We start from the raw sequence: 23,610 nt of genomic DNA on the forward strand, positions 1-23,610 counted from the left end.
TTCGAAATATTAGCTGTATGCTTTATCTACATTACTTTGTTTTAATTTTCCTTTTTTTCTTTTTTTTAATCCATTCTCAGCATGATATTACATGTTATGTCTGCCATGTTGCAGTATCTTAAGGGTTAAGAAGGTTTTTTTTTTGTGGCCTTTTTATATTCAAATTCCATTTTATCAGTAATCATTCTATAACCAATTCCTAAGAGTGAAGCATTACAGTATGGTTTAGGGCCTAAACAGCTGTTTCAGATGGTGGGCAAAGATGGAAAATGAGCAAAGGAGAATGATGTGGTGACAGTAAAACTAACGAGATTTTAAAAGTTTGGGTTTGGTAATAAGTCTGTTGAAGTATTCAGTGAAGGAAGAGGTGAGGTGAGTGTACTGGCAAGGCCGATGGAGGAGCTAGACACTTCCGAGGTGAGACAGACTGCGCTGAAGGATGTTAACTCTCTTTTTCCTTTATATTTGTTTGAAAATCGTAGAAAGCAACATGCTTTTTCTCCCATGCTTGAGCTGTTTTTGCTCAGTTTGCTTCTAATGGCCTGTTCAACACTGCTATTTCTCTCATTAAACTTTATAACCTTGTAGTTCGGTAAAGCTACTTCAGGTAGTTTAGTAGCTGTACCATGTGCAAGATTTGGCCTAATAATTTAAAGTAGTCTTTTATGAAGTCTGATGTGGAAAATATCTTTAATTTGAATAACTGTTACTTAATTTGTGCTTACACAATTTACACAAAGAAACACAGTGCATTTTGCAGTAGTGTATGTCCAGCTCTTAATAGGACAGATTTAGGTATTTGCTGGAAACAGAACCACCAGCCTTATATTTTGGTAAGCGCAGTTTCTTAGTCCGTGTAACCTGCTGAGTTGACACCAACTCCACCATAAGGTGTTACTGAGTTTTTGTGTGACTGTTCTTTCTGTGATGCTCATGAGTCATTTGGTTTATTAATAACCTGTGACATCTTTAAGATATACCAGAGTCTGTGCATGTGGGAAGATTGATTAATGACAGCAGTGAGCTATGTCATTCTGGAAATAACTCCACAGCAGACATTCAAGTTGCAAATATTTTGATTTCAGAGTAATTTTAAAAGTAATTTTAAATTATATGTGTATGGTTTTTACAAAAGGCTGTTTTCTTGTTTTAACATGTGATGTGTTCAAAGAAAACCTTAAAACATTAATTTATTAAAAGGCCTTATATTAAGGCCCATCCTTGGTGTCTGAATTAACAAATTAATATCAACATGCTTATTTAAGGTAGAAAAGTTCAATAGAAATAAAGTAGAAATACATAAAGGAGAAAGTTCTAAGGACGTCATTCTGCTGAGTAAGTGGAAGTTGGTTTTTTTAATGGACCTAAACAGCTTATGCAGCAATTCTCTAATGGTGTGCAGATAATTTGTATGGCTTAGTCTATTATTTCACTCTCATAACTCGCTTCAACTTGTAACTGTATTACAAGTGCTTTTATTCATCAGCAACTGGCATATTAGACCTCAGTACGCTTCTTAATAAGGAAGAAACAGACATGTTGGAGTACAGCACCTAACTGTTGCATAGTTTTTGTGGGTCACTTGCATGAGGGCATTTCTTTTATCTCCTCTCATCTTACTGCTTTGGGTGGATAAAAACCTGCTGTTTTATATGCTGGCTTGTAGTTTTGGCTAAATCTCCTGATAGTTTTTGTGAACTTTTTTTGTTTTGACTTTTTAGACTCTTTTGGGAAGAATGCGCGAACGTCCATCTGTGGTATCTCTACCATCTTAGCAGGCAAAATTGCAGCACATGTTCACCAAATGTGTAGTTCCTGCAGCAAACATACTTTTTTGAAAGATGCACATGAGAGGAATATCAGACATAGGTTGGCAGACACTCAGTGCACTGGCATGCAAAAGAGAAGATTAAATATTGTATCTTCAGGAAAAATTCTTTAAGATTGAGGATAAAATCTGAGGATAGTTGGTCAAGTCTACATGCATAAGCCATTTTTCATCCATTACAACATAGGTTGGACTACCGCAGAAAGATACCTGACCGCAAAAATATGGCATTAGGTTGCATCCAGGTAGAAAACACGTTCCCTTTGAATGTAGCAGCAAGGAACTGGATATCATGTTTTGAAAGCAAGCAAGATGTCTGGGGTTAAAAAAGAAAAAAAAAAAAAAAAGGAAAAGAAAAAAAAAAAGGGAAAACCAAAAACCAAATCACCAAACAGGCATCTTTAAAGCCTTATATGATCTTGGGGAATGAGAGGACAACTACAATGGTGGAGAAGCTGCCTGGGTGGTGCTTTCAAGACTAGAGTCTAGACTTAGTGAACACACAGAAAGGAGTTGACTTCTCTGCTCTTTCTTCCTGATTAATACTTCCTTCTACCTGCTTTCGGAACAGCCTGAAATGCTCATTTGAATAATCTACAGATGCAGGTGTCCTATTCTGTCATGGAATTAAATGCAATTAAAGTAAAGCTGGGAGCCAACTGCTAACTTTTGCAGTGTTATTGTTTCTCAGAACTCTACAGCATGAAGTCCAAGACAGGTGTTTGCATCTGAGTTTAGGAGCAAACCAAGATGCACTCTTAGTTCAGCCCAAGGCCAGAGGTGAATTAACGGTCTCCTCAAGGAGCAAATCGCTCCTGGAAAAAATCTTGTAAGGTTGATGTTACACAGTGGGAAGACCCCTACCTCAGGTTTGCTTGGCACAAAACTTCAGTTTGAGAGATCTTCAGACTTGGGGTTTTGCCTCACTTTTTGTCTTTCATTTGGTGTCTGCTGCCGTGTTAGTTTTGATAATCATTAAGGTACTGTCCAGGTAGGGAAAAAAGCCATCTTTAGTCCAATACTGTTCTCACAGTCAGTCTGCTTGTACATGTCCTGTCTATAAGGCCGTATGTCAGAACAATAGTTAAATCCTTTAGCAGAAGTGCAGTTTTAATGTTGGAGTCTCCCTCCTATCCTGACTAAATTCTACTGATTTTTTTTTCTTTTTTTTTTCTTTCTTTCTTTCCTTCCCCTGGAACCATAATGAAGTCAGATTTTCCCTGAAAACAGAAAGATATCTACTAAGATGGTATGAAATGAATCAGTCACCAGTGAGTTAAGCAAGTGCACCTTAAGTTGATAGTTCATAGATAACAGTATGGAAAAGGGTAACATGGACAAGGCTTAAGCTAATCTATATTTGCTTAGCTCTGCTGTGATTTTAAACTTTTAGTTTGTATTTGTCACAGAGTAAGAGTGTCCAAACTAAGATACTCTATCTTTGACAGGGAGTAATGTCTAGCTGAGGGCTACTAATGCATATGCTATGTTGGTGTTAACGACTTTAGTAAAATTCTTATTCCATGAAATAAAGAGCTTTTCAAAAGTGCATTGTACAAAAACATTGTGGACCAAATCAAGGCACTGACTGGAAGAGTCCTTTATGCTGCCAGTGAAACAGGCAGCTCAGTTTTCTATTACAGCTTCTTGAGCAGTAACACTGACCTATACATTGGTGTTGCCTTTTTTCATCAATGCAACCTACTCGTGACAGAGACCTCTTCTATGTAGTACATTGGCATCTTTGTCCTGTCCAGGCTACTTGACTCCCTAAAAATAATGTTTTGGGAGTAATTTTAAGTGTAATGCAAAACTCGAGATTTGTATGATTCATTTTGATATAAAGAGATGGCTTTCTAAAGAGGGATTGTAATTCTACCTATTTGACACTGGGCTTAATTCCTGTTTTACCAAGGAAAGTCAGTGAAATGGGAATATTTTAGTTATAACGTTGACAACATGAAAAGTTAGGTAATATGTAGCACACTCTTACCTGTGTCTTCCTCCTTCTTCATGATTTTCTTGCTAGATAACGTACTCCCTATTGGTGGGACTGCAAGTTACGTGTTTGCAGTATTTGCCATAGGAGGAGTGAGTCTTCCTAACTGACTTGCGACTTCTTCTGTTTCATCTAAGCGTGGTGTGTATGGCAGGGAGTCGCCAGGTGAATTGCATGGTATATTCCGTCTGTGGTCAGGTGGCTGAGCCTTTCCCTTGAACTTGTGAATGTATTTCTCCAGGGCAAGTCCGTATCTGTTGATCACTTACGAAACTTGGCAGTATTAACATATGTATAGCTGCAACACTGAATCTTCCACTGATGTGTGGGATGTTAGGCCTTTAATACAGCTGCACGGCAGGCTGCCAAGTGTGGGAGGGCAGTGCTAGAAAATCTCTAACTAATACAAACAAGAGCAAGAAGTATTGGCTTTTAATGGTGCTTGTCATTCAGCTAAAGTGGGTCCATATTTTCACATGAGCTACTGCCTTAAAAACCCAACCCAAAATTAACCAACCAAAAAAACCCCAACAAACTCAATACCTCCAACAAAACAAAGCATCAAAACTCTTCCAGTTGTCCGTCCTTCTCATTTTTGAAAGTTATTTGTTAAGAGCTGCAGTGAGTTGCCAAGGGATTGAAAGAGCCACAAAGGAATAGAGACCAGGTGTAGGGTTTTAGTAAACGATGTCGTCAAACCCTTCTGTTTTCACATATACAGGACATGCAAACCTACAGCAAGACTATTCCTTCCCCCACCGCTTTGCCCAGTTGCTACAGGTTAAGCAGCAGTTCTTTCCTTAGAACAGCTAACAGAGACATGTTTGGCTGTAATTATAGCTGGTAGATTTAGTGAATGCTGATATTGGCCACTCAACAGGCTTTAGTGATCTTGATGCAGATTGTAAGTAGGACTTGGAGCAAAAGAAGTGCCATTAAACCAAACTATTTGTTTCTTAGCCTGTTCCTACACTGAGGCTGGGTAGTCACCCTTTCTTCCATGGAAGTTGAGGGAATTCTTATATGCTGCCTGTCCTCTTGCTATCTGTCACTCTTCATTATGTGGTATTGTGCATTAGGAAAACAAGCTCTTGAAGTGAGAAGTGATTTGAAGGAATCAGACGGTATGTGGGGAACTCGTCTTTTGGGCAACAAATTTGCTGGGTGAATCACTGAGGTATGCTGGGAATACTGAGAACTTTTTTACCTATGTAGTTTTGTAATTGCATAGGTAATTCCTTAAGGGTATATGATGCAAGAAGAGAGCCAACTATTTGGCTATTGGAACTAATATGAAAAGTACTGCTGTTTAAAAGTACTGTGGGAAGCCCTTCAAGCCACTGTATAGATAGATTATTATAGAAACAATGGATTTCATCTGAGTTATTTTGCAGATAGGTCTCTATTTAGGTAGTAATTTCGTGCAATTTTGGGAGTGATGTTGAAAACGCAGTCAAATAACTTTTGTACAGTGACATCCTTTTTGTATGTGCATTATTTTTCTGGATTCTCTGTTGATCCTTATTCAGGTAGCTGACTGATACAACAAATTGAGTAGTACCTTTCTTTTTTTTTTTAATTGTAGTTAAATGGTTTAAAACTACAGATCATGTAACAAGATGATAAATTTTTGGCATATCTTAAAGTCCTGGTTTTCATCTTTCACTTTGCGAATCATAATATGTCATTGGTAAATCTTTGAATATATCTCTTTAATAAAGCAACTTACTTCTTTTAACCATGTGGTGCCTTGGTAAGCAGTATCTGAGGAGGTGGGTTTTTTTGTTTTTTCCCTAAGTTTTGGGTTTTTTTGGTTGCGAATTAAATTGAGATATTCACTAAGTCCTCAGAAGGAAATGAATGTTCTAAATACACATCAATTTAGCAATTAAGGTCTATTTAATGAAGGATATAGCTCTGGAGATACTGCTTCACACTTCTGTTGTTGTCAATAAAAGAACCTTCTCTAATGGCATATGCGTGTTGATAAAATACAAGCTAGAAATTACATTAACCATTCAGCAGGAAAAAAATACCTTCTGTATCTTTAAACTGATGTTGCAAAAATCTTGGCTTGTTGGCTTTCTTTTTGTCCCTCACCATGTTTTGAGAAGAATAGGGAGAATGATGGGGAAAAAAAAAAAATCACATTTATACTGAACTAAAGTAATCCAGATGAATTCAAGAGAAGTACCTGACCAGGATAAAGCGATGTTGCAGTTTAAAAGTGTAATTCTTTGTTAAATTAACCAGAAGAAATACCATTTAGAGTGTATTTTATTTTTAAGTCTTTATTATTGTGTTTGCAAGTGCCCTGCGCATAATAAGGTTGTGCTTTTCTAGTTGCACTTAAGTATAATTGCAGCCCATTTCAACGAAACAAATTCCTGTTTGGCAGCTGCATCCTCAAGTAATGGTATAATTTAGTTTAAGCTTCCGTTTTCTGAAAACAAAAGGGCCTGGTGCTAAATAAAAGTGTAACTAAATGTTCTTGAACTATTGTCTACCTTGTTTTACACAGGAAGATCTGTTTTTGTATATTTGACTATACTGCTAGTTTCCTTCTTAACTCTTAAAGAAGCCTTATGGAGTATTGTTTTCTAGAGTTCAGTGTCTAGATATTAGAGAGACTGCTTAAAAAGTAAATGCATTGAACTTATTCTTCCTGGAGAAAAAGACATAATGAATTGTCATAGTCTTGACTAGTAGTTAATTTTATTATTTCTTTTTGTTGACTCATCAGAAATAAACTTGCATTGTGGATGGGATGGACAAACTCTTGGTCAGACTCAATTGCACGGTTGCAGTAAGCTGAATTAGCAATATCTTATGCAGGTGTGGGAGCAGAGAGAAGGGGAACAGAAAGGGATATGACCTTATGTTAGGTCTGCAGAGTAAGAAACCTGTGGCTGAAGTCGTGCCTTCTTAAAAATACTAGCAATAAAAGAGGGTATTTGTGCTTCTCTACAACTTGATCTGCTTTCCGCAGATTAAGGTGACTTTCTCTTCTATTAGAGACTAAGTAAAAATTCATGTCAAGTTAAATTTAGGATGTCAGTTATATCGATGTGAGATAATTAACTGTCCAAAGAAGTGGAGCAGAGTCGAGAATTGAATGAAGGTGGTGGCTTAGTTTCCACAACTGTCTGGTTGCTCTAGTGGGCAGGAGTCTAAAATAGGGATGTGCTTCTCCGGGGAGTTGAATTTTCTCTCAGATGTATTTTTGCTTGGTAAATACAGCCACTGAGGTTTGTGCACTTGGAGGTTGCAACTTGTTAGTGTTAAAAAGAAACAAAGGGAAAACCAAAATACCCTTTTCAAAACCTGGAGAAAATAATTTAGCATACAATCATATGCTAAAACTAGTGCACGGAGGAGTTTGGTTAGTCAAACCTTCGAAATTACAAAAAACGTGAGTTAGGTTGCATGCCAGGTTGCTTTTCAGTACACGAAAGAATTGTGTAGAAATGATCCTGGTAAGAATTGCTGCCTATTATTTTGCGAGTGTGCGTATGCTGAACAGTGACTCTAAGTAGCAGCATAGTAGGGGAGTAGATTGGATTATAAAAACGAAGCTGAAGCATGACTTGAGTTTATGCTGCAGTTAAGGGCAGGAATGGAAAATACTGTTGCTGGAGAGCTGAGGCACTCTCAAGTGACTTCAGTCAAAATGTGTGAAGATTTTTTTGCATTGTCATCTTGGTGGGGTTTTTTTGGAGGGTTATCATAGAATCATGGAATTGTTTCGGTTGGAAGAGACCCTCAGGATCATAGAGTCCAACCATGACCTAACTCTAGCATGGACTGATGGACATCTACAATTCTGGAGGGTTCTGAGGAGGGAGGAATGAGCTGAGGGCACCAAGAATGTGTAAGACAAATGAGCTACCTGGCTCAAGAGAGCAAGGAGGCTGAGGGAGACTGGTAGCTTACTTGGAAGAGTTAAGTGCTTTAAAGTTGAAGGTACCAAGACTTCTTTTAAATTTTAATTTTTGAGTTCATATCTTTGTAGAGTATGTAAGATTTTTACTGTGAAGGCAATTTGATTTTTAAGGTAAAATTTTAATATGGACTTAGCACTGAGATTAAAAAAGAGCATCTCTACCTCCCAGAAAAGAGCAACACATCAGTTTGTGGCACTGGTCCTGGAGAACGTACTTGGTTAGTGGCTGCTTGTTGATAGTACCCGACTAAGTGATATTAATGTAGGAAAAAAGTAACACTTAAGGTTTTATACTTCTAAAGAGGCCCAGTTGTAATAAAAATATTTTAAAATATTATAGTCTTGATTTTAAAGTGCTGTAAAAGACTTGGACTGTTTTACATGGTCATTTTAGAGATGCACATTCTCTTTTGTGTTTGACTTGTAAGCTTAAGGCATTAAAATGGATCCACCTTTTTTTTTTTTCTCCAGAATACAGCATGCTTGGGGGCTGGCCTTTGTCTGTCATGCATTCCCACCATGACAGATTTAGCAAACTGCAGCTGAGATGTTAGACTAGTTTGTACTTTCTGCTGCTCGTGCAGGGGAAAGAGCTATTGTTTTCACTGGATCACTGGCATGTTGATTACTTTGATGCCAAAAAGCGTATGGTTTTGCTGCTGCTTGTATTTTCGGTTAAAGAATGCAGGCAAGAACAAACAGAAATCCTAAGAAAGAGCCTGTTAGAGAGTCTCCGCAGAAGTGCAAGGATGCAGGTCCTTGTGAAGCAGAAGGGGAGAGTCCTGTGGTGGTGCTGGTAAGAATTATTTAAAGAGGCTGTCTCTTCCCTTTAATAATGCTAGTTCTGTCTGCCAGTGAAACACTGCTCAATCTGACGCTAATGAGAAGTTCCAGCATTCTTACTTGTAAAGAAGATGGGTTCAAGATTTATATTTTATTCTTTTTGCATTATCTGCATTTTAAATTAATTTTTGCTGTTCCAGTTTACCAAATCTTTGGTCTCTGAGTGTGACTTTGGAATTTGGTTTTCATGTTAGCTGCTTTTCAGTGTATGTTCTGTCTAGAATAGTTGTATAGCTCTTTGAACCTAACATGGAAACTACTTATGCTTTAAAATGCATTCAAGCACCTCTATTTTTTTAACTGCCCAGTGTATCTTTCAATCAAAATATATTGGAACTCTCTAAAGGCCGTGCGTGCAATGGTTAAATTTTACTTAAAAGTTCTAAGAACTGTTTAAATAATTCAGGTATACTTCTGTTAAAGGATCTATTTTTTCGGTGCCTTCAATACATATTATTTAGGAATTTAACGTTTTAAAGTAGCTTCCAGTAAGGGAAAAGGGAATATTTCTGTATCTGGGGCAAGTGATCAAATAAGAGCTTTTTTCTTTATATCGCTACACACTTAGTTCTGGTGGAATTTTAACAGTACAGCAAGAGAACATAATAAGCAAGCTGTAATGAGTCCACAAACTCTCTCCAGCTAGGACAATAAACCTTTTCAAATAACAGAAGATGACTGTTAAACTAATAAATTATATATCAGAGAGAAGCACTTTGATAGTTCTTACGAAAAAATCTCTATTTTACTTAGTAATATCTCATACTTAATCGCTGAATTAAAGGATGATGGTCTTCTCATTAATGGTCTTGCTGTGGTTGAAGTCGGTGGGAGCTGCGATCCTCAAATTATGGTCTCCCCCCCTTATTTGAGCTTCATGCTTCATTTAAGAATTGAACTGAAAGATTTTGGCTATCTATATTTAGTAATACACATCTGTAACTTTACGGGAATTGTTACTGTATATAACTGAAAGCTTACATGTGTATTAGTAAGACAAATTTTACTTTACACTGTTTTCTTTAGTTTCATTCTATTCAGAGCAGTTGTTAGTAAAATGTGTTCTTTTTTGTAAGGGTGTGTTCTGATTTCTGGTCCAGATTTTGATCAGTACAATATGAGCTAATCTTGTGTGTGCTTTCCTGCCTTTGGAATGTTCAACTTTATTTAGAACTGTTTTTATTCCCTCATGAATACTCAGAGAGGATATTAGTGTTTCTGCAGATACTTAGAGTACTGCAGTTGATCAGCAGGCGTATGTACTTAAAAGTATTTAAACATTACTGTGTTTACTTATAACCATTGATGAAGTTCATCCTTATAATTTTTCACGTACTACTTAATTTAATGTTCATGGATTAATATACCTCCAGTGTTTGCCCTCCCTTTTTTCATTTTTAGATGAAGCGAGTGTGTTCAAGACAAAGGTCAATATTTCAAGGGAACAACATTTAGGTTGCACACAGGTCACATAAAATATGTTTTTGCTGTTGTTTCAGTTGCTATTCTTGGTCTTCATCTGTTACATACATAGACAAATGTATATAGACAAATGTATATATGGCATATAATATCCCTTTTTTTTGCTTCTGCTTTTGTCTAGTTGATTGAGGAAAACTAGATGAAATGGTGCAAGGACACTTTGCACTTTTGTACCGCTAGGCACAAAGCAAAAAGTAGGGCGCTGTGTTTCATTTAACACAGGCATTTGGGTCCATTTTTATTGCGTTGGGTTGTGATGTTGCGGTAGATTTTTACTGCCACAGTGAAAGTAGGTATTTTCTCACTGGTGTAGAGTGCATAAGGTAATAAGTAAGAGTGATAATGTTCCTGGTTGGTGTAACGAAATGCAAACAGCGGAACTTCTTCTTTTCTGGATTAGAAGCCTTAGAAATGTATTAGATAGCAATCCTGAAAAGCATTTGCAACAGGAGGCTTCTGGTTTACTCTAGTAATACTTCTCATTAACTATTGCCTAAAACATAATTTCAGATGTGGATGTATTCCTTTTGTATGGGCAATTATGATGTGATTTACCTAGCACTCGAGTTGAGTGTTCTTTATAAAGCTGAGACAGAATCAGCTGTTAGGACTTCAAGGAAGCAACAAGTTTTTTGTGATATTCATTTGATTCTTTTAACTGTAGTTCACAGAAAGTCTGCTAAAGCATTGAGAGAAAGGAGTATTTATAACTGTAATCATCCCATGTGATATTAAAACAATGTCATTTGTTTGAGCGCTCTGCCTGAGTTAACTTTTCCTGGACAGGTGGGTAGGTTCACAAGTGGAATCATCTGCTGTTTTCAGTGCCAGTATGTTAGTTCATGTGCTGTCTTGTTTTCCTGCAATTTGAATTAGACCGTGTCATAATTTTGCTTTGGAGGTTAACAAGCGAGAAGAGCCCATGGAAAAAAGCATTTAGATTTTCCGGGCGGTGCCTCAAAACCTTACTGAACTGCTGTTGTAGGAGTTACCAAATTAGTACACGTGCTGTCCCGTTGTGCTTTGATAGAAGTAGTAACTGCTTATCGAATCAGATGATGTTTATGGAAACTTGGAACTTCTGGAGGCCATCTTTCTGCTTAGAAACACACTGGCAGGAGAAGGTGTCAGACACATGAGCTCCTATGTCCAGCAGAACATTGCTGGAGTCTGATTCTAGTGTCAGAAGTTTCTGTGCTGTTAAGAGAACTTCGCAAGACACAGTGTGCTTGCTTTTGTGTCTGAAGGCAAAAGCAAATCACAGAGAAGACTAGAAATTAAACAACTCGAACTGCATTCATATTAACACCCCGAGGTGGCAATACAGAAGGTATCAAAATGTTTCAGCTCTGGGAAGTGTTCTTGTGTTTAAATGGGCCTTGACCGTCAATGAAATACTCCTTATAAATAAAAGCATAATGCTTTGTGATTTAGACTGTGTTCATTGAGTTTTGGAAACCCCCATTCTCTTCTGTTGCAGCCCCCTGAAGACTTGGGTGAACAATAGAACAAGAGTTTTCAGGATTTCACGTTAACTTCTCCTTTATTTTTTTTCAGTTTAATTATTGTTTTTCGAAGAAACACTGTGCAAAAACACCTGTATAACTGTCTACTCTTTGTGTGGCTCACTCTGTGTCTGTAGCCCCAGTGAGCACTTCTGCTCTCTTTATGTAAGCATGAGAACAGGTGGCTGAATGCATTTCATTCTTTCAAGTTCTAGAGAGCCAAAAGTTTTGAATTTGTCAATGATGCTAAATATATGCATAGCGGTAGTTTTTTACATAAACTTATAGCAGTATGTTCCCTCCCACTGCCTTGAAGTTTACATCACAAAATTTATCCTACCTAAGAAAGGGGGTAATGAGTAATATAATATTTAAGAATAAGCTCTACAATACATAGACTTTTTTGAATGGATTTTTAATTTGATTAAAAAATTACCCAACCTGGGCAATTTATTTTGAGTTTATTGTGGTTGTGGGACAATAAGATGCAGTTGTGTGTGTTTAGTATTAAATAGTCTTATTATTTGTCCAAAGCGGCTTGCCTCACTGCTGTGTTGAGAAATGTGTAACATCGTATACTCATCAATGTATATGCTGTGTTGCCTGACTAGTGCTTGTAGCTCCATTCTGCTCTTTATAGAGACTTGTTAATTTGCAGGTATATGTGCTAAATGTGTTTTAAGGTAAATGATGTTTTGTAGCATGAGGCTAAGAATACTTAGTGTGCTTACATGACCATCCTTTGTTTTGTGAGAACATAAGAGGAAGATAACATTTGTCTCAATTTAAACATACAAGAAGAAAATTTACTGTATTATTTTTTCTGTAATATATAATGTAGGTAATCACTGAACTCCTACCTTAAAATTCCTTTTATCTGATGGCTTTTGACACTGATTGTCTAAATATATAAACTATATTCTGGCAGATTAAAATGGTTACCTTGTGGGTGTCATGACTGCTGTTTTGAAATATTTCTTATTTCTGATAAGTTTCCATACCTATAGCACACTGGCAAAATGCAAAGTAGTACGGCAGATACTTTGCTATTTAATCTTCCTACAAATAAGGCGTTGGCTAGCTTGAGTGCTGGACCCCATGAAGCCTTATGCTCTTAGCACTTCCTTATGGAAATAAAAATGTTGTTTGTTGCAAATTAATTGGAAAAGTTAATCCTTGTTTGAAAGACTGACTTTTCGTGCCTGTAAAATTAATTTTGCCGTTTTGACTGGGCTGAGTTTTATCTGTGTCAGCTGGTCCATAAATCATATCCAACAATACAGTACCTATCCAGAATATTTTATGTTACATGAAGTAACAGACCGGAAAATCTTTTTTTTTTTTTTTTCTGAAGAGCTTGGGAGAGAATCTGCTTCCTTTTGCTGGTGTAGGTTTGGCTAAATGCCAACATCAGTGTACTGTTTTTTTTTTTTTTTTTTTAATATCTGGTTCAAACTGATAAAACATCCTCTTCCTTTTGAATCTGACAAATGACTAAGAAAGAAATTAGTAACTTTGGAGAAACCTGGGGAAGCAAATTCTTGATTTTTCTGCAAATCAGGTACTCTACTGATTAAATAGGAAGATGATGTAGTTTTCTGGCACTACTAACTACCTGTGTGTCCCATTGAAGAGCTGTATATTCAGGACCTCAGCTCCAGAGAGCTTTAGATTCTTTAAAAGCTTCTAATGAGGGAGGATTCTTTTTTAATCTTGTGCTTACATCATGTAAACAAAATATGAGCAAAGCTCTTTTTCTTATAAGATTCCTTTTTATCAGTTTTCTGGTTGTGGTGGACCCGTTTCAAGACTATAGGGTAGAGACATGCATTTGCAATGAACTGGGTGCATTGGGTGAATTGAAGCTGCAGTTAATGCATCTTTGTTTTTGGAATTAGCTGCGTTAGAGAAGTGATTTTTGTGTGTGTGCGTCCATGAAATAATTTTAGTTATGGTGTTTTTAAAAGTAGTCCTTTTCCTCTATTTTTGCGAGTAAAATGAGAGAGCGAGCTAGCATTCTTCTAGTCTTCACCTGTTGCCTTCCCAAGAGAATTTTCAGGAGGATGGACATAGCTCTTCAGCACCGTCAAGAAAAGGATGAAAGTGCTGCTTATGTGCAGCACCACATAAAAATACATTACCCGGCAGCTTGCCCTTCCTATCAGTTAGTGGAACTGGTGGTGTGATCTGTTTGCTTCCTACTTCAGACAGTAGATGTCCTGATACATGAACCTTCTGACTCTATTGACCATGTATATGTTTATTCTTTCCTTCCCAAATTGCATTTTAAGTGCATTAAAATATGTAGCCTGAATTAATTTTTTATTTCTGAGGACACTTTAAAAATTTTGAGCTGCACTGTAGCCGAGTAACAGAATTCAAAAATGCTTCTGCAACAGCTTTTAGTAAGGACAGAGTTTCATGTTCTGACTCTCTGCTGCTTCTGAAAGGGTCCCATCAGCTCCCATATAATGGCACAAGTTGTGATGTAGCCATCTGATCAGCATTTCAGAGCCAATCTAGCTGAAAGCTCGCTGCTTGGGAGGAACCCCTTGAAGCCAATCACCACCTATTCTGTCTCAAAACATGACTGTTCAGTTGCTGGTACTACTGTGAGAAGGCTCAGGAACGTGTCACTACAGAGAGAGGGTCCTAGTAGTGTCCGCCCAGTTCAGTTAATTTAAGCTAATTGTGAAGCCAAGTCTTTAGTTAGCAGAAAAGGCTGATTGTATACACAACTCAAACGGTCTTTCTCCCCCACTTATTTCTTAGTCACAGTTTAATTTGGAATATTTCTTTTTGTTTCTCCTGAAGGTCAGTCATCCTGCACCACGCTCAAATCAACCTGTCATTGCAGCACGTTGCATATCATTTTTCATGACAAACTCTTCAGAAGGAATGGTTACGTGGTAAAGGCCAACTTGGCCAAATGGACTGACTTGGCCGTAGTACTGTAGTAGTCTGTAAACCTCGGTTCAACATACAAGGATACTGCCCAAGAGCTCAAGCTCACTGATTGACAGGCAAGCATCTTGCTTGCCTGGGTAGGTAGGTAGAGACCTGTTACTTAGATTGACAGAGGGGAAAAGGTGAGCAAAGGATGTCTTGCTTTCTGAATGTGTTGTTTTGTATTTCATTTAAAGCACAGTAGAATTTGAGAGGCTCTTCATACTCTGTGTTATCCCCATCTCATGTGCCCAAGGAAGCGAATTTATACTGGGCAGTTATTGCCTTGTGAAGAGTTGGAGAAGTTAGGTGAAGTTACTGGAACTTCTTTGGAATCAGAAATTGTGATGACAACCTGGCAGGGTGGGGCTGTTCAACCTGAAATTTTGTGATGGAGTAATTTGGTGGAGCGTGCATCTAGGAAATGTGTCCAATAGTTGGGTGAATAAGATGCATCTGGCCTTCTGAGTACTAAGGAAACTTGGAGCACACTTTTTCTTTAGTTTAGGATTCATTGCAGCCGTGTGAATATTCAAAGACAGACTTAACAGAAGTTCTCTTGCAACCAAAATATTTAGTGTCATTAGTATATTAGAGAAAATGTAACCTTTTCTTATGCTGTGTTTACATGCTTTTCTTTTCTGAGCTAAGTCAAAATGGTCCAACCATTTCAGCTACATATGTGTACATGGAAAAAAAAGCTTAAACCTTTTCTCAATGTGCGCTGCTGTTAGCTCTTGGCTTCGTGATAAAGCATGTTCATGAATGAGAGGAGAAAATGCAGCAGCAGCTGTGGCCCAGGTGCTGAGCTCTCAAAGTGTCTTGGGGTATGACATACAGCGAACTGAACAGCTGTTCTCCAGCTCTAGGGAGAGAGATGGCAAACTCAACAAAAGCGTTTTCCACGGTGGCTCCTACCTGTAGTGGTCTGTGCTGACCATGTTGTTATATAGCTTATGAACTTTTAGTAAATCCTTCCGGTGTGATTTTAAATGGTAGTTATTTTTGTTAACAAAGATACGTTTTCATCATCATTTTTAGTGGATTTATTTTCCAGATTTTGCTTTTTTTTGCCTTTTCAGCTGTGATGCTCTGTTATGTTCTTGCCTTTTCTTAATGTGCTAGATATGAGGAAATCATAAGTAAGGTGGCAGATGATGGCAGAGTGGTGGATGTGGTCTGCCTTGACTTCAGCAAAGCATTTGACACCGTCCCCCACAGAATCCTCATGGCTAAACTGAAGAAGTGTGGACTGGACGATCAGGTAGTGAGGTGGACCGCAAACTGGCTGAAGGAGAGAAGCCAGAGAGTCGTGGTCAATGGGGCGGAGTCTGGTTGGAGGCCTGTATCTAGTGGAGTGCCTCAAGGGTCAGTTCTGGGACCAGTGCTATTCAATATATTCATCAATGACTTGGATGAGGGAATTGACTGTACTATCAGCAAGTTTGCTGATGACACCAAACTGGGAGGAGTGGCTGACACACCAGAAGGCTGTGCTGCCATCCAGCGAGATCTGGACAGGCTGGAGAGTTGGGCGGGGAAAAAATTTAATGAAATATAATAAGGGAAAATGTAGAGTCTTACATCTGGGCAGGAACAACCCCAGGTTCCAGTATAGCTTGGGGAATGACCTATTAGAGAGCAGTGTAGGGGAAAGGGACCTGGGTGGGAGTCCTGGCGGACAGCAGGATGACCATGAGCCAGCACTGTGCCCTTGTGGCCAGGAAGGCCAATGGCATCCTGGGGTGTATTAGAAGGGGGGTGGTTAGTAGGTCGAGAGAGGTTCTCCTCTCCCTCTACTCTGCCCTGGTGAGACCGCATCTGGAATATTGTGTCCAGTTCTGGGCCCCTCAGTTCAAGAAGGACAGGGAACTGCTGGAGAGAGTCCAGCGCAGAGCCACGAAGATGATGGAGTGGAGCATCTCCCGTGTGAGGAAAGGCTGAGGGAGCTGGGTCTCTTTAGCTTGGAGAAGAGGAGACTGAGGGGTGACCTCATTAATGTTTATAAATATATAAAGGCTGGGTGTCACGAGGATGGAGCCAGGCTCTTCTCGGTGACAACCAACAGTAAGACAAGGGGTAATGGGTTCAAGCTGGAACACAAGAGGTTCCACTTAAATTTGAGAAGAAACTTCTTCTCAGTGGGGGTGACGGAACACTGGAACAGGCTGCCCAGGGAGGTTGTGGCGTCTCCTTCTCTGGAGACATTCAAAACCCGCCTGGACACATTCCTGTGTAACCTCACCTAGGTGTTCCTGCTCCGGCAGGGGGATTGGACTAGATGATCTTTCAAGGTCCCTTCCAATCCCTAACATTCTGTGAATCTGTGATTTTGAGTAGCGTGTGAACTGAGCCTGAAAACTTAGGTAACTTCATCTGACTACAGCTTTCCTAATTCCTTGAAAAATGAATTTATTTGGTTCACTTTTGGATGAAGAAAATACCTGTAAGGTTTCTCTGGAATATTATTAACATACTAATGACTAATAGCAGTTACTGCTAGATATAAAGATATTCTGTGTAGTACAGCTGAAATTTGAAAGGTTATTAACATAAGTTATGCACAATTTTAGTTGCAGAAAGTGCAAGCTAAATTATAATTCTAGCTTTGCGTTAGTTTGCATGTTCCAAGGCTGCCCCACTGAGAGCCCTCTCCAAAGCTGCTTGGCCATCTGACCATTGAACAGAATGCTTGGCAGGTGAAGGTTTTTCCCTGATTGTGCACAGCCGGCTGTGATGCCCTGACAGCGGTATGGGGTTTAAATGTTGAATCAATGCATAGTAACTGAAAGCTACTTATGCAATTAAGAGGAAGCAGATGGCATATAGGAATTTTGAAAAAACTGTAGAAAAGGAGGAATGTCAATTAGCTTATCCCTGCTGTAGGTAACAACTCAATTAAAATGAGGCTCAGTCTTAGTTTTGAGCTAAGGTTGTTTTAATCCCTGCTAAACCCAGATCAGAGCTTTCTGGGCAGTATCAAGCAAAGGTAACCAGCAACGTAAGAGACTAAATTCTTTGTAATTTTTTTTTTTTTTTTTTTTTTTCAGTGAGAATACATACATTATTATTCTGATAGCTCTGATTTAGTGGTTTTGTGAAATAGTTCTGTTTCTTTCTTCTAAGGCAAATAACATGCTTGTCTCTGTAATTATCAGTTGTACTTATCCATATGGTATAGTGTGACGTAGAGTCTACATTTTGAATACTCTTAAGTTTTCAATGTAGATGAAATCTCATTCTGCCAGTTTTTAGAGTAACTTCTTAAAAATGTGTCAACAATTGTAGTTTTTCCTCAATATACTTGAATTTATTTTCCTCTTTTTTTTTTTTCCCCCCCCTAGGCAAAACCAAAGCTCATAGAACCAATAGACTATGAGAATGTCATCGTTCAGAGGAAAACACAGATTTTGAATGATGCTTTACGTGAGATGCTACTGTTCCCTTATGATGACTTCCAGGTAATTTAATCCTTGCCTCCCCTCCTTTTTTTTAAGACAGATTTTTAGCAGTAGTAGTAATGAGATAACTTACAATTTCTTTGTTTCTTAACTCTCTTTAGCTACAAAAAAAATTTCGAAACTCTTTGCTGTGAGTCCCTTTACACTGCTTCATTTATTCTGTCAAGTTACAGAAGGAGAAACAGCACAATTTCTTCATCCATCCAGATTGTAAAGCCTACTTCTGCAGCTCAGCAATTTTACTGCCTTTTGAAGTAGATGATCAGTCATTTTTAGATATTTCCCCACCCCTTTCTGAAGTAAGGAATCATGTGATGTTTGTTCAAAAAAAAAGCATCTGCTTTTTGTCATGCTTAATCTTCAATTTAAGAATTAATTATCAATTTTTTTCCCATTCTTAACAGTGAAGGGCACGAACACGTTCAAATGAAAGCTGTTACTTTCAGCTGCATGGTAGCAGCCTAAGGATAACAGGGCTCTGGCTTCATTAAGACAGCCTTAAGCAAGATTTGTGATCATCTTCATGTATTTCTATAAAATAGCTGTTTTTATCTAAATAAACAGTTCACTTAAGTACACTTTTTTGAATCTTGTTGTAGATCCATTTAGGATAACTGCCAAACATCTTAGAGACCAGAATTGGTGTAAATAGTGAGGAAAGTTTCTTGTACACATGCCCATGCCTGTAGTCAAAGCATCTACCTGTACTGGAAAAATATGCAGACATCTGACCTGTCTGTAAATTAACTATTTCTGGGTACTGCATCATAGTGGAATACCTTAGAATTTTTCTGTAAAATCCTACCTAGAAGCCGAGCACATTATTCAGCCAAGCAGTTGAAGCTAAATTTATGTTTATGATGGAGAAAGTTGGTGATGAGCTGGTGTATTTCTACTGAAGGGCATAAACGGTCCAACAAATTACACATGTTGAGTTTTTCACTAATTCTCTCTGGCCTGTTAAAGTATTTACCTGAGTGCACCTGACTCTGTTTTTAATACAGTCTGTGTGCTTTGTTTTTGCTGATTCTTACATGAATAACTCTACTTGTAGACTTCTCTAAGCTAGAAATTCTGGTTTTAGCAAGCTGCAGGTATTTAGAGAGCAGTTTGGGCTTCACGTGTTCTCAGCAACACGTAAAAGTTTGAAGGACTGCAAGTAAGACTTCTTCTGAAAGGACGTTGTCCTGCCAAGGAACTTTATGTAATGGTAGCAGTGTTCAAATACTAGACGACTCATGATGATGCCCTGCACCAGGTGTTGGCTTTGGGACTGAAGAGTATGAGTAGGCTACACCACCCAGATTGCCTTTTACAGTGTGGCTCTTCGGTGTTACAGGTCAAGAAGAATCAAGGATGCTTCTGCCAAGTGTACTCTTATCTAATCGACCAGTTCACTTACTGGGGTCCTACTGGTGAATGGCTCTGAATTATCAATGGAGAAGAAACAAGCCTATCAAGAATATTCTGAGGCATTTTGTTTGAGCAGTCTGGAGGACGTCTGAAGTGCTTCAGAACTGTTTCAAGTGGCCTTTTTTGCACTTCTTAACCTCAGGCCTATATGAATGAAGCTAGTCTATAGGTCTCAGTCTGATCCTTTAAAGCAGGGGTGTCAAACTCATTTTCACCGGGGGCCACATCAGCCTGGCGGTTGCCTTTAAAGGGGTCGAATGTTAACTACTCCTACATTCATCCAGTCCTAAAATTAGATTCGGCCCTTTGAAGGCAACCGCCAGGCTGATGTGGGCCCCGGTGAAAATGAGTTTGACACCCCTGCTTTAAAAGGAATGACTGAATTTTGTTCCCAAACTGTAATGCCTTTTGTCATCCTTTGTTTGGATTCTATGGTCAGACTTTCATCAAGGCAATTATTAACGTGTGTGTTACATCAGAGGATTTCCTTTAGGTTGTCACAATTTTGGAATATTGTCAGATTTCCTGTTTCTTTATCCCCCAGCAGTGTAATATCTGAACACATTTTCTGGGCTTTCCCTATATAGTCTTTGGCAGAGTCTCATTTTATACTTTATTTATGCGTAGACTGGTTTGTTCTATCAAACCGTATTATTATGCTGTCAAACTTTTATTTCCTTCTAAGATTTGCTGGCATTAACTTACCCCAAATATTTTTATTGTACACATGACTCTCCAGTACTACTTTGATCTATCTAGCTTGTTTTCAACAACACCGTGTATTTAAGTCTGTCATTCAATGTATTAAGAAAATATCAGCAAGTCAGAGAACAGAAATCCCTTATGTACTTATTTATTTTTTGCAAGTTAAAGGGTTTAACCCTATGCAGTTTTCCATAATAATATTTACAGTTCTGAAACCATTAGTCTTGATATGGTTGCCAATATAATTTGAATTATTTAAATAATGGCATATTTTCTGCTTCACATACTTCTGTATTTTTTTAATTCCTTTTTCTTAACTTGTTGCTATTACTACAAAGTGTGGGCAGCTCTCAGATAAGCCTTGGCTCAAATGTTTGATACTGCCCTCATCCCCTGCAAGATGAGTTTTTAAAAGTGAGGTATTTAGAACTACCTGTGTACACGCTTAGAACAGTTTATAGGTGGAAACTCCTTCCATTGTCTAAAAACCTGTTCAAGCCATTTCCTCTTAGAGCATTTAGGTTTTATTTTTACAAAGTTTTCCCTTGTGCTTAAGTTAAATTGATTATCATCTAAAAACCACTTGCCTAAAAAGGAAGCCAAGCCCCGTTACTTTATAAAGACCTAAAGAGTAAGGCTATTTTGTTACCAGCATGGCTGTAAAACTAACATTTAAAATGGCACTGAAAATACTAACTTTAGTCACTTGACATCACTTTTTGGTAGGTTATAGAAGCAGCTACACAGTTTCAAAAATCCAGATTGATGCCACTTGAATTTGTGCTAATGTTGAAATTACTTTGGGAGACACTGGAGATAACATGTTTGTGCTTAATTTGGATAACTTTTTTTTTTCAGGTAGTGCAGTTAGATAACTAAAATGTAATTTAATAGGTGCGAGAAGTTAGATATTAAAGGAGAACTAACACGAATTGTCAGTCCATATCAGAAAAGAATGCTTGCACAGCAACTGGCTTCTTTGGACCGCATATAGTTCACTTTTCTTTCATTCTTTCTTTCTTTCTTGTGATGAAAGTGATTTGCCTGGTAAGTCACCTTTTCCTGTTCAGCTGTGACTGTTCTCCAAACATGCCATCGGAAGTAGCTCTAAGCTCAAACCACTACCAAAGTAATATTTGAACAAGGGTGGAGCAGAAAGTACTCTGGGTTGTGAAAACTCATAAAGATTGAAGGATTTTTCTCCAGCCAGCTGATCTTAGTTACATGACCCTTTCCAGATTTCCATTTAACTGCATTTGCCATCATCCTAGACTTGGTTAGCTGAGGCTATGAATCCTGTTTTCTCTCCTTTTACGTGTGTGTTTGGTAGCAGCTCATTTGCCTTTCAGAAAAGCACAATTTTTGTCCTGCTTCATGCTGATTTTCAAATCCACAAAAGTAGGCTTGTAATTTCTTTCTTTGGAGTTTCTACATCTTCCTTGATGCTATTATATCCAAATATTAGCAAGCTTTGCTTTTCTGTAGTTTCCAGAAGAGATCTTAATCAGCAACTTTCTCTCTACATATTGGATCATATTTTAAATTACCATTTCAAGATTCTTTCAGTCACTTTTCACAAGCTCATGTTCTGAGTTTTCTGCACTGAATTCACTTATCGGGTTGTTCCCTAACTTGTTCTCATCGAATTTATAGGAGCAGTCACGTTGTGTTTGGAGATCCCTTTTACTGTTAACATCACAGTTGACTTTCATTATAGTAACTGGGCTGACTAAACTGTCAGTACCTTCGTGCTTTGTAGTCTGTTGATTTCTAGCTGCTTTTTTGCTGTCATTTTGCTTTTATTATGGTCCCTGTATAGCATGTTTGTTTAATTAAGATGATAGAACCACTTTCCCACCACCCATTGGAACATCTGCTAATGTTCTTGCTACTCTCCATTACAGTGCTGTCAGTCATTCAAGGCTACACCTCTTCTAGACTCTTGCTGAGAAGAAAGTCTTCTCTTTCATAACCTTTAATGACTACATCCATTGGGTACTCTTGTATCTAATTTTGTGCCTCTTCATGGCTTATTATAATTATTCCAAGTCACCTGAATTTCAGTAATTTACTCAATAATGAGATGGCTTCATAACTAAATAGCATTAGTTTAAAAGAGGCCACCTTTGTGGATGACATTCAAATCATATGCTCTATGGCTGTGAAATTGGTGGTTTACTTTAGCTGCACAGTAAATAAATTATTAAAAGAAACCTTAACCGAAAACTATACTAATGATTACTTTACAATAAGACACCTTGTATCTAAATGCTTTTGTTTCGTGATACCTAATTTCTGAGTACTACCTCCATTCTTACAGGAAGTATTTATCCCAATACAGGATAAGTTTACTTGCAGCAAATACAATATGGGCACATTCCTGCCCAAATTAAATATGCCATTACAAAGTTATCCCACTGTTATTTTGAAGGCATTTTTGTGCTTAGCTTAGACATTGTTTCACCTTTGTTATTTTCATTTTTGAGCCATACGGATTTAGCACATTTTCACATAAAGCTCTTGGCTTTTAGTTAATGCGAGTTAAGTACCTCTGAACATAGATGTTATGCCAGAAATAAAAGTAAATACAGGTGCTGTTGCTATAAAAATTATTTTTAGGAATTTGCTCTAAATCAAAACATATCGTTCTTTGCATTTCCTGGCTCTGATGAGCTACTGCAGCTGATAGGTGAGCTGAGAAAGAGGCAGCATGCATTAAGGCTGTTCCTCATATGGACAAAATCAACAAATTAAATTCTCCTGTTGTGTCACTGATCTTGCTACAGTACTAAGATAAACAGCTTTTATGTGTGGAAGGGTAGAAAAAACCCTTACTATCATATCGATAATTGTGTAGCAGCAAAAAGCAGCAGACGTTCCAGAGGTATGTACTGCTGGTTCAATTTTACCAAATTTCACTATAGTGATTGGACTTGATTCATGAGTTCATGGTTTTCCCATGGAAAGTGCCCTAGTCTCTGGGGCTTTTAAAAATAATAATTTTTTTAAGAAGCATAGTCTACCTGTATGCTTATAGAAAATATATTACGTTACATATAATGTGGTTTTTTATGTAAACTATAAATAATTTCCTATCCAATATCAAACTATTTCAAGCTGAGAGGACGATCTAGACATTCTGGCCTGCAGCTCTTATAAGGTAGCTTAATGCTTTTAATAATATTTCTTCCCATAGCTTGTGAAAACAGATACTTTAAACTCAGTGTGGTTTCAGATAAGGAATATATTTCTAGAATACATAAAACTTCATTCTTAAATGCTATTAGTATATGAATGAGTATCTTCTTGCAGTTTTTTTTTTTTAACTTTATATGTAAAGGTTTATTGGTTCCATTAAAATTTTTGGGTTTGTGGTTTTTGCTTTTAACTGCTCGGGTGGGAGAGGTGGAGAGGTGGAGAGGTATTAGTGTTGTTGCTTTTCGGCGGAGTTCTGGACTAGATTAATGACTTGACCATGAGTATGG

General features: G+C 37.9%; 1 protein-coding gene across 6 annotated transcripts in view; it reads left to right on the forward strand.

Moving 5' to 3' along the window:
* The window catches only part of DOCK9 (dedicator of cytokinesis 9), a 127,739-nt gene that overhangs the window by 20,809 nt on the left and 83,320 nt on the right, over window positions 1–23,610 (forward strand). For 3 of the 6 annotated variants that reach the window (XM_065649516.1, XM_065649543.1, XM_065649561.1), the window contains exons 1-2: window positions 8,321–8,566; window positions 17,891–18,007. In XM_065649516.1, coding sequence (XP_065505588.1) covers window positions 8,453–8,566; window positions 17,891–18,007 — 231 coding nt within the window. In that variant the 5' untranslated portion in view covers window positions 8,321–8,452. Of the gene's footprint in view, window positions 1–8,320; window positions 8,567–17,890; window positions 18,008–23,610 lie in introns of those variants that run through there. The other 3 variants (XM_065649525.1, XM_065649534.1, XM_065649550.1) reach the window with 1 other exon arrangement.

The sequence above is a fragment of the Caloenas nicobarica genome, chromosome 1 (assembly GCF_036013445.1).
Source record: "Caloenas nicobarica isolate bCalNic1 chromosome 1, bCalNic1.hap1, whole genome shotgun sequence".
Classification (NCBI taxonomy): domain Eukaryota; kingdom Metazoa; phylum Chordata; class Aves; order Columbiformes; family Columbidae; genus Caloenas; species Caloenas nicobarica.